This window comes from Narcine bancroftii, chromosome 9 (assembly GCF_036971445.1).
Source record: "Narcine bancroftii isolate sNarBan1 chromosome 9, sNarBan1.hap1, whole genome shotgun sequence".
Classification (NCBI taxonomy): Eukaryota; Metazoa; Chordata; class Chondrichthyes; order Torpediniformes; family Narcinidae; genus Narcine; species Narcine bancroftii.
Window position 1 is genome coordinate 34101866 of NC_091477.1, and position 17028 is coordinate 34118893.

Below are 17028 nucleotides of genomic sequence, written 5' to 3' on the forward strand. Positions count from 1 at the left end.
ATAGTTGGACAGGATTAATTTTGAACATGGTAATTATTACATTATGGTATAAATTATTTTTGACTATTCTGGAAGAACTGCAAAAGTGCATCCATAGTTGGGCTGTTTCATTCATTCTGAGGAACTATCTGACAATGGCAAGACCTGAATTTATTGCCTGCCTCCATCTGCCCCTGATCTGTGTAGCTTGCTGGGCATTTTAAAGAGTGGTTTAGAGTCCACCACATTGGTGGGTCTGGAGTTGCAAAAAGGGTAGATATGATATGTTGACAGATTTCCTTCCCTGGACGGAAAGAATAATCATGAGAGCCTCTTTATTAAAAATCCATTCTTTTCAAGATTCCAAGCTTTTTACTTCCAAACTTAAATTCAATTTTATCTCCCCAAAATGGTGAATTGACACTGGTGCCTCCAGATCAATAGTCCATGTCTCAACCTCTTCTAGCCCTCCTATTCTGAATCTATGTTCTCCAATTATTTTTGATTGGCTCTCATGACCCCACTATTGCTGATCATTGCTTCAGAAACCTGGATCTCAAGATAAATTTGTTTTTCCTTCTCCATCTCTTTGGCTAAGTTTTTGGTTACCATCTCATTTGTCTATATTTTGACCAAATATTCCAGTGGATCACCATATAATATCTTATTATGTTAAGTGCTTACTATACTGATGTACTATATAATTTCATCTTGTAGTTAGTACAAAGGATAATGCTTGATCTAGCCCAAACTAGCTCTGTAGCAGCATAGTTCTTTTGGGACTGCACATCTGCCATTGACCTTGAGGTTTCTATTCTGCAGCTGTTCTGCAAGCATGGTAGGGCTAGTACTAAAGAACTGTCAGATCCACCTCCACACAGCATTTAGCTAACACATTGATAATGAATTAGAAATATAAATGCACTGTGAAACATAATAACACTTAATTAATTTTTTTTTTAAAGCAATTCTATGACCCAGTTCAAATTGATGAATCCAATTGCATAATTGACTTTGGAGGGGGGGAGGGATGATGAAATAATTCATCTTGGAAGTGCAGTGCACCTCTAAGCAAAGCCAAATGCAATAGAAAAGAAAGAAATACTCATCTTAAAATGACAACTTTATTTTGTGCTATAAAAGAGCTATTGGGTTAGTGGAAGGTAAGAATATTTAAATTTTAACAAATTATTAATCTTCATTCTGTTTGTTGTACTTCAGGTTACACGAAGTTCGTATTCAACCTTCACTAACCAAAGATGGTGTTTTCTCAGCACTAAAAATGGCAGAGCTAGAATTTCCCCAGTTTGAAACCCTACACCTTGGATATGTTGATGATTTTTTATTGCAATGTAAGGATCTGTGATTTTTTTTTTAACCTTTTTCTTGAACTGCCACTGATTCGTTGATGGTAAATCGGAGTTGTTTAATAAAAAATGTGACCGCTTGTTTGGAAGGAGAATGTTGATTATTTCTGTATACTCAAATTATGATATATAATTTACAGTATATATTTATATTTTTACCAGGTAAAATGAACAATGCTGAATTGGTGAAGAATGGTTTAGCAGATGTCGTAGAAAATCCTGGTATCATTACAGATATTGGGATGAAAGCAGTGAATGAAGTATTTCCTTGCATCAAATATTTACTTATTTATAATTGTCCACATCTCCACAATGCACACAACTGGATATCAGGTACAGTGAAATTTTATAAGGCCTGCATTTATATTATTCATGTACTATTTTAATTTTGGATAAGTGAATTGGACTACAATGAGCTGAATATAAATTAATTGAGTGTACTCCAGTTGTATGAGATTGCCATTTGGAATTAAAATTAAAATGTGTTAAGCTCATCAAAAAGAACACAGCAGCTACTTTCAAGAGCTAAACATAACTGATCTTGTTGCTAATTTTCCAATAAATTAGCACAAAAGGCAAATTTCCAATTGATTAAAATCATTTTTGTATCCAGTTTTTTTTTAAAAGTCAATGTACCTTCTTATTCCACTAAAATTAATAAGTTACCAGAATGTGGAATACAAAAGGGTTGTGATGAGTAGCATGTCATTCTTTTACAAAGACTATTTACTATTAAATTGCATACATCATATAATGTGCATGATACCTCTAAAGTTGTATAATTATCTCCTCTCAAACTGTATTTGCAAAATTGGTGGTGTAGCACAATATATTTAAAAAAAAACATTTGTCTGTCAAGAGACTCAAATAACATATTCAAGAGATTTCACTTGTACTAAATTATTTTGAAGTTCTACGACCAGTATAAATTGGATGATGAAGAAGCACAAGTCTCACGACTATTCTTTAACGATTGATCTAATTATTTGTCTTGTGAAACTAGGAATTTAAATTCTAGTGCTGATGCGCAATGATAGTTTAATGTAATCCAATTACTGAAATTTTTTAATGCATCCGAAGAACAGAATTCATGATGATTTGTTTAAATAACGGAAATTTACTCTGTTTTAATGTTTTATAGACCATTCACGATGGAGCCGCTTAGTGGATCTTACACTTGTTCGTTGCCATGCCATTAAATTGGAATCATTCAGTCAATTTATAGAAATGCTGCCAAGTTTAGAGTTTATTTCATTGGATCAAATGTTCCGGGAACCTCCAAAGGTATAGATAATGATTTTGTAAGAATAAAGGAATTAATAATACTCAGTGAGCTTGACTGTGGTTTCCAGCCTTAATATTCTTTACTTTTTCAAGAATGCCCATTAACATGCAGTATTCTCAGATTTCCAAGAGAGCATATTCTAGATTCTCACACCAGTGGGAATCTTTCAAGAGTTATCCTTTCTGATCTTGTATGTTTCAGGAAGTCACCTCTCTTTCTTCTACAGTCTAGAGGGTAGATGCCCAGTATGTTCAATCTTTACTAAAGATAATTCTTCCCTACATGGAAGAAATTTAGCAATGCCTCGTCTCATTGCCTCAAGGTACACACTTCCTCTCTAAGTAATGCAATATTAATGAATTTGTTAAGTCCAGTAGCAGAATTTTCCTACTTTTGTGCTCTCATCCCTTCTAATAAAAGCCAGCATTCTACGTGTTTTCTAAATTGGTTGCTGTACCTACTTGCTAAATTTGTATTTCTTGTATTATTTCTGAGGGCATCCCTTCAGTAGTCAGTCTTGCACTTTTTATGTATGAAAGATTAAACCACATTTCTCCATGTTGTGCCCCATCTGCCGTGGTTGTATGTTCTCACTTACCATGTCTATATCTCTACAGACTGTGTGTTCTCACAGTTCACCTTCTCCCTCATAAGTATCATCAGCAAATTTGGATACAACACGCAGTTATCTTGGTTAAATCATTGGTATGGATTACAGGTATGCCCTGTTTAACGTCCACGACACATCCTGTGAAATTGGGCATTAGGCGATGTGAACACCACATTATATACAGGCTTACGATGTTCCAACTTAGGATATTTTGAAGTTACGATGATCAGAATCGATACTTTTGATCTTGAGTTCCGATATGCAGTGCAGTGATGCGATTCTCTCGCAGTGCTGGGGATTGTGTTCAGCATACGCTGTTTTGAACACTGTTAAGGTTTTCAGTGTTCTCTCCCCTAATGCCATCGCATCTGAGCTCCCGACCACGGTCCTCTCCCTGGCCGCCCTCGCATCTGAGCTCCTGATGCCCAGACCTTCCGTGCATCTGAGCTCCCGACCACCTGGGAGCTCAGATGTGTGGGCAGCCTGGGCGCCAGGAGCTTGGATGTGCGGGTGGCCGGGGAGAGGACCCGCGGTCAGGAGCTTGGATGTGCGGGTGGCCGGGGAGAGGACCCGCGGTCAGGAGCTTGGTTGTACGGGTGGTCGGGGAGAGGATGCTGAAAACCTTTATTCAATACAGTGTATGTTTCTACACTTGTATCAAGATTGGGTCTTTTTGTGTAGCTCTTGTTATTTCCTCTGCTTATTTTCTTTTGCCTGGAGAGTATTGAGTCTATTTTCATTGATTTTTTTTGTGGCTTATTCAAGGATTACATAAGATGCCGCAGTATTTTTCTTTTTGATCTGTACAGATAGACCCCAACTTACGATATATTCCACTTACGATGGAAGTCCGGAACTGAACCCCATCATAAGTCAGAGACTACCTGTACTGAGCAAAGCTGTATAGGATACTGTAGTTCACCTGTAAACTTTTGATTTGTAAGTAGGGATAAGTATGGGACTGACACAGTGTAGTAGGATCAGTGTGGGTATTCAGTATACAATTTCCTATAGCGAGTGATCGCTTTTTCTAAATTGCTGTGGACTTGCTCACGGTCACTGAATAATTATGGGATATGCGGTTGGATGTTGTCCGAACAGATGTTAAGCAGTGCATACCTGTATAACTACATGAAGTTTCTGCACTAATCTCTGTGGCGCACTATTAGTTTGTCTGCCATCCTGAAAATGACCTGCTGTGGCAGCATCTAATTTGTTACACCAGGTAAAATATTTGCAGGATGTGGTGAGAAGAAAATGCTTGATCTTTCAGGACTAGTCGCCTGAGTACATCAATTTATGTTGCATGTAAATGTTGCTGATGTTTCTGCAGATTGTTCAGTGCAAGAAAAAAAAGCTTAGCGTGAAACTGAGATAGTCACAGTTTTGCTTATTCATTGGTTCAGGGATGTGCTCGTGTTGGATTGAGTGCTGGAACGGGAATTGGTGTTTCTTCTGCTCTTGTTAGCAATCAAAATTCCAATAATGATAATGATAATCACCAAAATAATCACGGTAATATCAATAACGAGGAAAATGATGCCCAGCAAGAGAGAGCAGCAGCTGATCTCCCAAATCCAATGAATGGTAAGATTTTAACCCAATTATCATTGTCACTTTGTTTGTAAGATCCACCTTTGTAAGATCTGACATGGTCGGGACTGGGCCTACTTCGGATAAGTGATATTTTCAGTTAACTGATCTTTTTTTTTAAAAAATAGCCCAGTAGCAATAGCAAATCGCTTGTAACAGAGAGAGCTTTTCAAGCATGAAATAATAATTAATTTTCACTAAAAAAACAACCTGAACAAAATAAGATAAATCCAACACCAAAACTCAAAACTCTACTCGGGAGGTTTTTCCAAACTTCCAACATTTTTTAAACCTGTGACGTCAGTTAGGCTCCAAAAATATTTCAGATAACTAAGGATTTCTGATAGTTTCAGATATCCTCATTTACCTGAAAATTTTCGGCAGTGAAATGATGTCATTTCAGCTTTGAAATTTTTTGGATAAATGAAGATTTGGGATTTTGCTGAAATGTTCAATTATCCGAAAAAAATTTTGGAGCCGAACAGCCGTCACTTCTGGGTCCAGAAAATAGGATAATCTGATTTTTGGATAATCAGAGTTAGATGTTGATTTGTCTTGATGTTTCTTTTTTAAAAGTGAAATTAGCATCTTAAACAATGACGTGTATTGTCTAGATGCTATTCACCGCCAGTGGGCTGATATCACCTCAAACTGTGCATCTTGGCGCCTCACAGTTCGGCAGGCAGCAACCTCCTTTGAAGAAGACCGCAGAGCCCACCTCACTGACAAAAGACAAAGGAGGAAAAACCCAACGCCCAACCCCAACCAACCAGTTTTCCCTTGCAACCGCTGCAACCGTGTCTGCCTGTCCCACATTGGACTTGTCAGCCACAAATGAGCCTGCAGCTGACGTGGACATTTACCCCTCCATAAATCTTCGTCCACGAAGCCAAGCCAAAGAGAGCGATTCAAACTAATGGAGTGTTCAGCTTTCTCAAATTGAAGATTCATTGCAAAAAAAAAAGTGAATTTTATCTTGTTAGACATTGAATTTAAGAGTTATGGCAGTTGTTTCAGAAAGGCACATCCAGGACATTAACTTGTTTGACAATATTCCAGAAGTTAAGCAAACACAAAACAAAGCACATGAATGATAGATTTCCCAGATGCACGGAAACTCATTCTATATTGGATGATGGGTATTTATGTCACAATAATTCTATTGTCTTTTATTTTTAGTTACTCTTAAGTTCCAGTTTCTGCTGTGAATGTTGTGCAGTTCTAGTGTGGTTTGTGGATGAGTTTGGATCATTTATGTTATTTTTAAAAAAAGATTGAAGTCTGCATTTTGTCCATGCACTATGGGTTTGAGATTTTCACACAAGTATACATGAATGCAGAAATTCTGAAGTTGTTGACTGCTGTTCAAGTCCAACATCAGAGCACTGATGTTCCATGTGGTTAATCCTGCTTGTGCACAGCACGGGTAACTTTCATGTTGAAATTAGTGGAAAATAAATAGTCTGGTGAAATGGGTTAAAATATTACCAGTAAAAACAGAATGCTGGAGAAAATATTACCATTTTTGATTAGCTTGTATTTGAATATTGTAAATGATTTATCTTTTTACTTTACTTTTTGATTTCTTTAATGTTATAAAAAGAAGTCATTGCTCATGCAACATGGAAGCAGACACTTTATTATAAACTGTGTCCACACAGGCTATCACACATTTATTTATGCTGATTCGTTGTTTTATTATTCTTCCTGCATTCCCATAAACTCTTAGTATTACCCTCACTCACATGGCAGTTTACAGTGGCCAGTTAACCTATCAACCAAGTCATCTATGGGATGGATGATGTTATTGGAGCTGTAAGGCAGCAGCTCTTCTAGCTGTACTACTGGAGGCTAAATCAGGGGACATGGTTTTATCAGCTGATCATTTTTCAGCAGTATGTACCACTTATTCTGCCCCTCCCCAACCTCTCTGTACTCCACCAACTCTCCCCTTTGATGGGATTTGCATTGTGCTAAGTGCACCATGTACCTGTGTTTTCAATTTGTGGTTGATTCCCTTCCAGATTCTCTCAACAGTATGCAAATAAAGCAAGTTTGAATTTAGTCTGGATTTGATTGGAGAACATGTGTAGCTTATTTCTAACTAAAATGAGTCTTTGTGGTATGCACAATAGTTTGAGGGTGCCGTGTTCTATGACTGCGACAAGTATTGATTCTAAAGGTAATTTTTAAAAAAATGTGTAGTTTCTGATGTTAATTTACATTTTCTTTGTATTGTAAAACTCCTGGTATCCAGCACATTGGTAGATGCCAGATGGGAATTTGCTGGTTGCTTGAGATTGGGTATTCTGTGATTGGCAAACACACTGCGTGGGATGGTGGTTGGGGCCGGGGGGGGGGGGGGGTGGGGTGATGGCGCTAATTTTAAACTTTTTTTAACCTATTTCTGTAATATTTTTTGCTGGTTCCTTGAGGATGCTAGTTGCTTGAATTCCAGATTACAGGGATTTCACTGTACTACTTGTCCATTAGTAAGACACAGTGGTACATGTAGTATTGCTTTCTATTAATTAATTTTAGGTCTTCTTTACTTTTTCAGAACAAGGATTTGAGGAGGCAGTACAGGATAGCAGGCCAGATGGTGAACAATCTGTAACTTCCATGGATGTTGATGAAGAACAAGCAGGTAAATTATGAGAATGTGATAGATGGCTTTGTGAACAAAGCCTGGCCTGTCACTTTAGTGTTTTGTTTATGCTTCTTTCATTTGTCTTCTAAGTTCATCATGATGCTGAATTGTTTAACTTCAACAAATGTCACAAAAAAATTTGCTGACCATGATCAGAGATTAAAAATATATTTTGTGTTGTGGCGGCTCGCCCATGCAACAGGTGAACAGGCTCACAGAGTCATGGGCAAGTCTGCGGCAGATCTGACTGTGAGAGCTCCGGATACAGGGCAAGCCCACAGCCTAGTGGCTGATGTCATAAAGGTCCCGGGAGTCACAAGCATCATCAGGTTCTGAGAGATTTAAATGCATTTAAATCTCGGATTTAAAGTCATTTTGTTCGACTCACTTTAGACTGCGTGGTTCTTTCACTCACTGCTTGCCTAGTGCAACTACAGTGTTACCCTGTTTTTCTTGAAACTTTTAAAAATATTAATGTTGCTTGCAAGATGCATTTGGCATGAGAAAACCACAGGGGATCAAATACTCTTGTACCTCTACTTCCTCAGGAGTTTGCGGAGGAGCTAGTGGAGTTGTTTAAGTGAACTGGTACGGACTTGAAGGGCCGTCATGGCCTGTTTCCGTGCTGTAAACGGTTATGTGGTTATTGGTATAATTTTATTGTCCTCCTTCCTTGGGTTATAATTTTACAAATAGACCACGGTCTATTTGTTGCACATGATGTAGTGATAGGGTTCTCTCTTGAGGTGAATGTATTCCTAAAATGAAGAATGGAAAAATCCAAAACAGACCCAGCAGTGATTAAACCACATAATGATGATGTGTGAATTGAAGCCAAGGGTGTTTCCCTGCACCTACAACTCCTATCCTGGCTTGAGATTGTGGCTTGAGGTTGCAATAAGGCAACCTTTTTGGTACACTGCAAAGTATTTTGCAGATTGTAAATATTGCAGTCTTTCTATCACAATAGAGCAGTGGTTCTCCACCTTTTTCTTTCTACTCACATATACCTTAAGTAATCCCTTACTAATCACAGAGCACTTGTGGCATAGGTGGATTACTTAAAGTGGTATGTGAGTGGAAAGAAAAAGGTTAAGGACCACTGCAATAGAGGAAATGATTGTGTGAAATTATTTGATGAGGTGTTGTACTTTATTTTTTATTTGTGAAAATTGCATATTCTAGGTGTCTCATCCTCTCCGACCTTCCCCTCTCAGAGATGGAACATTCTGTCCTCAATAGAGGGCTTACTTTCATCCCCCTTCACCCACAGCTCGATGAGTTTCATGTACACCATATTTCCAAACTCTTCTTTTGTAGGCTCCGTCTCCATGCACACTTACACCAGGATATTTCATCACCACCCACCCTGAACAGGCCACTTCTCCTGTCTTAAATATTGGTCTTGCAAACCATGTTCTGCACTCTACATCTTAATATTTCCAACTGCCACTGAGACATTAACTGTCTTGACTTCACCACCCGCCTCACTCATTCTAATCTCACCTCCTCAGAACCCGTTGCCCTCCACTCTCTCTGCACCAATCCCAACCTCACTATCAAACTCACAGGCAATGGTGGCACTGTTTTGGTCTAATGCGCTGACCTCTATCAAACCAAAGCCAGATGACAGCTCTCAGACACCTCTTACTTGTCCCTTCAACAGGATCCCACCAAATTTCATCAAAAAATTGTCTCACATTTCTCTGTGAACTCATCACTTTTGCTCCTTTCCCTTTCATGGCCTCCAACCTTATTGTTTCTCAACCCCACACTGCTCGGACCTATCTCTTATCCAATATCCGCAAACCTAATTGTCCCGGATGACCCATCTTTTTCATGTGCTACTGGCCCAACCCCCCTCGTTCCATCCTTCCCTACCTACATCCATGATTCTTAAACCTGAAATTTATTGTCAGAGTACACGCATAACATCATATACAGCCCTGATGTCCTTTTTTTCCTCAAGAAAATGATAGTATTCAAAAGAGAGAAATGGAAACAAAGAAAAAAATAAATAAACTGTGCAAATAGAAAAAAGAAATAATATTCAATGAAAAATAATCTGTGAAATAGGAGTCCTTCAATGAGTCTCTGATTGAGTCTGTTGTTTAGGTGTCTGATGGTGGAGGTGTAGCAACTGTTACTGAAGCAGGTGGTATGAGGTTTGTGGTACCTATACCTCTTGATGGTAGCAGTGAGAACAGAGCATGTCCTGAGTGGTGTGGGTCCTTGATGATTGCTGCTGCTCTCTGATGGCAATGCTCTATATAGATCTTTTCAGTGTAGGGAGAGTTTTGCCTGTGATATACTGAGCTGTATCCGCTACTTTTGTAGGTCTTTCCACTCAGGTATTGGTGTCCCCATACCAAGCCATGATGCAGCCGGTCAGCATACTTTCCACTGCATATCTGCAGAAGTTTGCCAAGGTTTCAGATGTCATACCGAACCACTGCAAACTCGTAAGCAACTAGATCCACTGACATGCTTTCTTCCTAATGATATTTGTATGTTGGGTGTAGAAAAGGTTGTTTGCTCACCTTCTCCACTTGTTGTGAGTGAGGAAACAGGTTTGGTAGGTCTCAAGGGCAAGTACTAAGAACACAGTTTTGGAAGGGAAGGATTTTATTTACAGAAGTCAAGTGTGGGAAATGGTAACTGATGCAGCACACACTTATGCACAGTTTACAACAGCCGTGGGAAAGAAATAGCAGACAATAATGATCGTGGAGAAAATAGCGTGGGAACAACACACACATACACAGGAACATACAATGATTAAGGAAAAATCACTACAATGCCCCACCACCCCTTGACTCAGTGCAGGCATGGCTCTATGCTACAAGGGACACTAATTAAAAGCCCCCAACTCTTTTAACAGTGCACATCTTACCATCAGTTTCCCCAGTGGTCTTTTACATTTCTAGGCCTGGAGTGAATCAGGGTAGTCCTGAGATGACAAAGAGAGAGAACAAAGAACTCGTGGCACCTTTATAGTGCTGGAGGGTCCAGCCCAGGTCATTAGCAAGGATCAATGGCTCAGTGCCAGGAGGATTAATCCAATTACAACAGCCATTGGCCCAAGGTCAAGTACAGATAGGCATGAGAGTCCAGTCCAGGTAATTTACAACAGCATGGTGTGCACTAATGGATGAGGCGGAATCAAACCTTGATTGGCAGCTGGTTTGTCCTCCGACGAGGTAGGGGGAAGTGCTTTCACATGACAGCCACAACACTTCCCAATACAATACCTTTGATTTCCCCCAATGATCACTGGATCATACATCTTAGTTTTCCCTTCCTAAAGTCAACAATCAGCTCCTTTGTTTGGTGACTTTGAGTGAGAGGTTTTTAGTACACCATTCAGCCAAGTTTTCAATCTCCCTCCTGTATGCTGACATGTCACTCCTTTTTATATAGCCCACTATTTGGCATCATCAGTAAATTTGTAAATTGTGTTGTTGTCATATTGAGCCACAAAGTTATATGTGTGAAGCAAGTAAAGCAGGGGGCTAAGTAGGCAGCCCTGTGGTACTCTAGTGATGGTGGAGATTGTGGAGGAGATATTCTTGCCAAGCTGAACTGATTGGGTTCTGGGGTGAGGAAATTCAGGATCCAATTACACAGTGGGGTATTGAGGCCCAGGTCTTAGAGTTTGCTGATCAGTTTTAAGGGGATGATGGTGCTGAATCCCGAACTGTAGTCATATGCCCTCCATCACTTCAACAACTTCCAGTGCCCTGAACTTGACTGCCTCATCTTCACCATCCAATCGCTATACACCTCTATCCACCATACCAAAGGCTCTAAGCCCTTCATTTCTTCCTCAACAAGAGACCCATCCAATTCCCCTCTGGTAAGCAGAAGCTGTCCTCGCCCTCAATAAATTCTCCTTTGATGTGTCCCACTTTTTCCAAGTCAAAGGAGTAGCTTATAGGTACCCTCAAGGGCATCAGCTCTGCCTGCCTTTTTGTTGGCTATGTCGAGCAATCCATGCTCAAACCTTCGCAGGTAAGGCTTCTCAACTCTTCCTCTCCTTCAACTGCATTGGTGCTGCCTCATGCACTCAAGATGAGCTCGTCTACTTTATCCACTTTGCTGTCAACTTCCACCCCAACTTCAAATTCACTTGGGCAATCTCTAGCAATACTCCCCTTCCTCGATCTCTTTGTCTACATCTTGGGAGGCAGACTCTCATCCAACTCCCACAGCTACCTCGACTATACCTCTTCACACCCTGGATTCCTTTCCTTTCTTGCAATTTCTGTCTATCTGCTCCCAGGATGAGGTCTTCCATGCAAGATTATCAGAGATGTCCTCTTCAAAATATGTGACTTCCACTCTGCTGCCATCAACTCAACCCTCATCCACACATCTGCCCTGGCCCCTTCCGCCCCAAGTGAAACAACAACAGAATTCCCCTTGTCCTCACCGACCTCTCCATATCTGATATATACTTTGCCATTTCCGCCACCTACCACATGACCTTCCCCTGTCTGCCCTCCTCAGGGACAGGTCCCTCTGTGACTCCCTTGTTCATTCCTCCCCAGCAGTTGCCCCCTTGGCATCTACCCCTGTGATTGCAAGAAATGCAATGGGATGTTGAACGTCATTAGTCTGGGAATTGAGTTCAAGAGTCGAGAGGTCATGTTGCAGCTCCACCAATCTCTGGTGAGACTACACTTAGAATATTGAGTTTAGTTCTAGTCACCTAATTATAGGAAGGATGTCAAAGCTATGGAGAAGTGCAGAGATTTACCAGCATGTTGCCTAGATTGGAAAATAAGTCTTATGAGGCAAGGCTAGCAGAGATGGGGCTTTTACTCTTTGGAGTGAAGAAGGATGAGAGGTAACTTAATAGAGATATGCTCCCAGGGTGGGAGTAGCAAACACTGGTGAGACTACACTTAGAATATTGAGTTTAGTTCTAGTCACCTAATTATAGGAAGGATGTCAAAGCTATGGAGAAGTGCAGAGATTTACCAGCATGTTGCCTAGATTGGAAAATAAGTCTTATGAGGCAAGGCTAGCAGAGATGGGGCTTTTACTCTTTGGAGTGAAGAAGGATGAGAGGTAACTTAATAGAGATATGCTCCCAGGGTGGGAGTAGCAAACACCAGCGTGCATCTGTACAAAGTGAAGGGAGGAAAGTTTAGGGAAGATATCAGGAGTAAGTTTTCTACACAGAGATGTTGGTGCCTGGTCCTTGGCAGGAGTGGTAGTGGAGGCTGCAACATTAGGGACATTTAAGTCTCTTAGACAGGCACATGGATGAAAGGAAAATGGAAGGTTATAAGAAAGGAAAGGTTTAGTTTTTTTTTGGGAGGAATATATAACAATGAGGGCCGAAGGGCATATACTGTGTAAACTATGAATTAAACAAAAAATAAATCTTATTAATTGAATCATGATTGAAACACCATCTATTTCCCTCATGAAAGGAAATATTCCATCCATATCTGGTCTGATCAATGCAGTTGATTGTTAGCATATCATCTGAATTCGCCTCATAATGCACTACTCTGTGCAAAGAGGATGGCAATAAACACTTCTGGAAGAAATTAATTAAAATAGGGCCTTGGTAGACTATCTGAAATATTGTAAATAGTTTTTGTATAATTGTAATAAAACTTCACCATAATCATTTTTGAAATGGAATTTATTGCATTTATGTTCAATTCCAAAGAAACAAAATGCAAAATAATTGTCCTATTCAAGATGCTGCCAAAATTTTCAAATTAGAAATTTGGAGAAAATGGTGGTTTGTCCAGCATGCCGATGAAAGATGGGGAAAACTCATGAAGGACAGTTCCATTCTGGTCAAGCTAAATTCAACAAGTAATTATGATATGGACATTTAACTTTTTGTACTTCATAAACTTTTGTACTATATAGTGTACTGTACTAACTGAAAATACTTTAATCTGAAATAAATAGGTGAAGGATTAAAAAATATTTTTAATGAAGTCATTTGAGCATTAATTGTTTGCTTAATTGTCCATATTTTCTTTGTATTCTTTAAAAGAAAGTTATTTAATTTATCATGTAATGATTTAAATCAATTTTAATAGTTTAGGTAACTCGATATCAGAACTACAAAATGCTGTTCAAAAACATCCCAAATTTAACAAAGCTCGGCTTTCTCAAACATGATAGAGCAATCTTGGCTCTATTTCTTGTTGTCTTTGCACCAACTTCTTTGTCTGATTTCTGTGTACAAAGCGTCAACAAGATTGACATTCTACACTTGAACCAGGTGATTACAGGAAGGGAGATTAGATGGAGTGTGCAAGTAGCTATTCTGAGTGGTAGTAAAAACACAAAATACTGAGAAGTACAGCAAGTCAAACAGTATCCTTTCTGTTGCAAAGGTAAAAATGCATAACCAACGTTTCAGTTTTCTAAACTTTAAACCAAAACTTTTTGTTTGCTCCTTTGGAGCATTACATTGACGTCGAGCATTGTGTAATCTCATTTAGGACCGAGTGGCCTTCAGCCGACTGTCAAAGTAAATCCAGTGGTTGTGGATGATTCAGATAGTGAAGATGATGATGGATATACTAAAGATACTTCTGGGAACTGGAATGGACGTGACGAGGTGGATAATTTTTCAGATGAGGGGAAAAGATATGCACCTCTACTTTGTGAAGGAACTGGTGAGTGTGGCAGCTTGTGCAGAACTTGTACTTAAAGATTATCGGAACATTATCAGGATGTTAATTGCTAAATGAAAATTGAATATTTTGTGTTGAATGATATAATGTACAGTAAAATACATTTAATAATTCTGACTAGACTGAACCATCCTGCTAGAGCCTCTGTTTATATTTCACCTGTCACATATCTGAATGAGGTAACCCTATTTTTAATACAAATGACTCCCATTTTATAATTGAATCTCTAACCTGCCTCCCACCACTTCCTGACAACTTGCACTTTATTTTGCAATTGCAGGAGGTGTAATATTTATTCCTACAGCACATGCCTCCCACCATCCTAGCACCTAAACAACTTTTTCAGGTGAAGCAAAGATTCACATGTACCTGCTACACCTTGTCTATGGTATTCTCTGTTCTCAATGTGACCTCCTCTACATTGGTGAGAGCAAGTGCACACTAGACAATTAGTTTGCAGAGCACCTGTTTTAAACAGTGGCCATCCTGAACTCCCATTCTCCCACACTGACTTGTGTGTTCTTGGTCTTCCCCACCACCAGGATGAGGCCAATGTAAGCTAGAAGGACAATATCTTGTATTCTACCTATGGAGTCTGCAACCCAATGGTATCATTAGTATGAACCCTTGCATCCCATGTTGCCCTCCCTCAATTCTGCCAATTTACCAACTATTCTATTTTTGTTCCCTTTCCTATATCCGTCTCTCGCTGCCCCGCACCTCAATTCACCCATTTTCATCTCTCTCCCCATTTGATTCCATCAACCTTCTACCTATATGTTTTGCCCACTGTTTTGTATGCCCATCTGCTTCTATCTGCCCTTTATCTCTCCTTTAACAGTTTCTATTATTACCTTCCTTGCATATCAGAGACCAACAGTGATAGCCATTGTGTCTCTGCTTATCCTCCACAGCTGTCTCTATCTTCACTCTCCCCTCTCGCCACCTGGCCCATCTGTCCTTTATATACCGTCTGTTTCTTTATTTCACCCACATGCTGCTGCCTCACACTTCCCCATCCCACCTCACTCCATCTGTCATTCTTCACCCTTCCCCAATTCGGCTACCACCTATTGGCCCGACTCGCTGATTCCTTCCACTCTTTATACTGGCTATCTCCCCTCTCCACTCTGTCTTGTTGTAGGTTTTTGACCTGAAACATTAATAATTCCTTTTCACTTTACAAATTCTGTTCAACCTGCTGAATTCCTCCCATGATTTTTTTGACATCTGGTTTTTGTTGGTTGCTATATCGACCAATAAAATGTTCATTCTCAAATTAGGATTAATGAATGAAACTCGAGCTTTCAATTCAAACTTTCCCTCACCACATTAAAGTTCACTTTTCCCTTCATCTAATTATTTGTCATCAGTTACATTTTTAGAAGTACCATACAATTTGCAAAAATCTCCATTTAAGTACGAGGAAATGTTTATGATTACATGTGAATCCGTCTTTAAGAATGTTAATTTTATTGACCACAATTTTTTCTAATGACTAATAGTCTGTTTCATTCCCTTTTTCTAAATCATTGTTGGTAATATTGGATGCAGGTTGATACTTTTAATACATTTTTTGAAACTTCAGTCATCTTTTCAATGTAATCTTGATCATCTGCTATTTACTCAGTTGCAAAAGGGTAACAGCTCGTTTTGTTAAACTAAGTTTTCATTCAATCATAAATAATATACACAGTTTGTGTAACAACTTGGGCATAATGTAATCTGGCAGCTATAATATGCAAGTTTTGTTTACAGGTTGTGGTAAAGGCAAGGCTCCATTGCGGAAGAAAAGCCCAGTTAATCAGCCTGATGTGCCAAGACCATTCCAAGTGGATGAAAGTAGCTGTGAGAAAAGCTGTCAGGTGACCAGTGAACAAATAAAAGCCGATATGAAAGCAGCCAGTGATGTCCCAGAGAGGAACAGGAGCAAAGATGTTTCTTCTGCAGCTAGAATTTGTTCCAGTCCATCAGGAACATCCAACTCAAACATTGTTACATCTTCTCAAAGTATGGAATCTAATGGGATAGATGCTATGAATGATGAAGGATGCAGACATTATAATGCCACATATTCATCATCATGTGATAGTGGAATTCATGCCTGTTCACGTTCTGCACATCGTATTGGGGAGTCATCTAATAGTGTTGAGCAAAGCTCAAAGAATAGCTCAGTTCCTACTTGCTACAAGTGCAGCACAACTCAGGTAAAGGAGAGAAGAACATGTGGATGCCCTGGATCCGATGAGGCTTCCACAAGCAGGGCATCTTCAGGTAACTGTGATTTAAAGGAACACTGTAACACCGATTCACCAGTATCAGAATTTTCACAGAGGAAATCTTCCATTTGCATGCAAGAACACCAGAATATTGAAAATGGGAGGACTCGTGGTGAGGGCGGTGGTGTCAGAGACACTGAGAATACAAATTGTCATACCATCTGCTCTGAAGGGACGCAGGCTGAAGGCTATCCACGTAGACCTGTAACAAGATCAAGGAGCAAATTTGGCCAGATTCCATTGATTGCAGAACCAGGTAAAATGTGTATGACTTAATTGTTTAGTGTTTTGTGCTAAATGATACCAGTGTTGCAAACAATTTTTACTGCAAGATACATTTGGAAAAAGATAACCATTTACTTTATCCCTGTCACCTTCCTTCCCCCACACCTGAGTATCTATTGCTAAACACTATTTATCTGTATGAAACAATTCACCTTGCGGTTCAGGACAAGTAGGACTTAGTTTTATTTTGTGAAGAATGATATGCCTGTTAGTGTAGCTTTAGATTACAGTTTCAAACTTGAAATGGAGCTTGGAAGAGTACTGCACACTAACATTAGTGTTTTGTGTAATATGGAAACCATAGTC

General features: G+C 39.4%; 1 protein-coding gene across 7 annotated transcripts in view; it reads left to right on the forward strand.

Moving 5' to 3' along the window:
- The window catches only part of fbxo38 (F-box protein 38), a 104258-nt gene that overhangs the window by 65914 nt on the left and 21316 nt on the right, over window positions 1-17028 (forward strand). For all 7 annotated transcript variants that reach the window (XM_069898750.1, XM_069898752.1, XM_069898753.1 and 4 more), the window contains 7 exons: window positions 1201-1331; window positions 1509-1679; window positions 2488-2630; window positions 4648-4828; window positions 7395-7481; window positions 13964-14140; window positions 15917-16693. In XM_069898750.1, coding sequence (XP_069754851.1) covers window positions 1201-1331; window positions 1509-1679; window positions 2488-2630; window positions 4648-4828; window positions 7395-7481; window positions 13964-14140; window positions 15917-16693 — 1667 coding nt within the window. The remainder of the gene's footprint in view (window positions 1-1200; window positions 1332-1508; window positions 1680-2487; window positions 2631-4647; window positions 4829-7394; window positions 7482-13963; window positions 14141-15916; window positions 16694-17028) is intronic.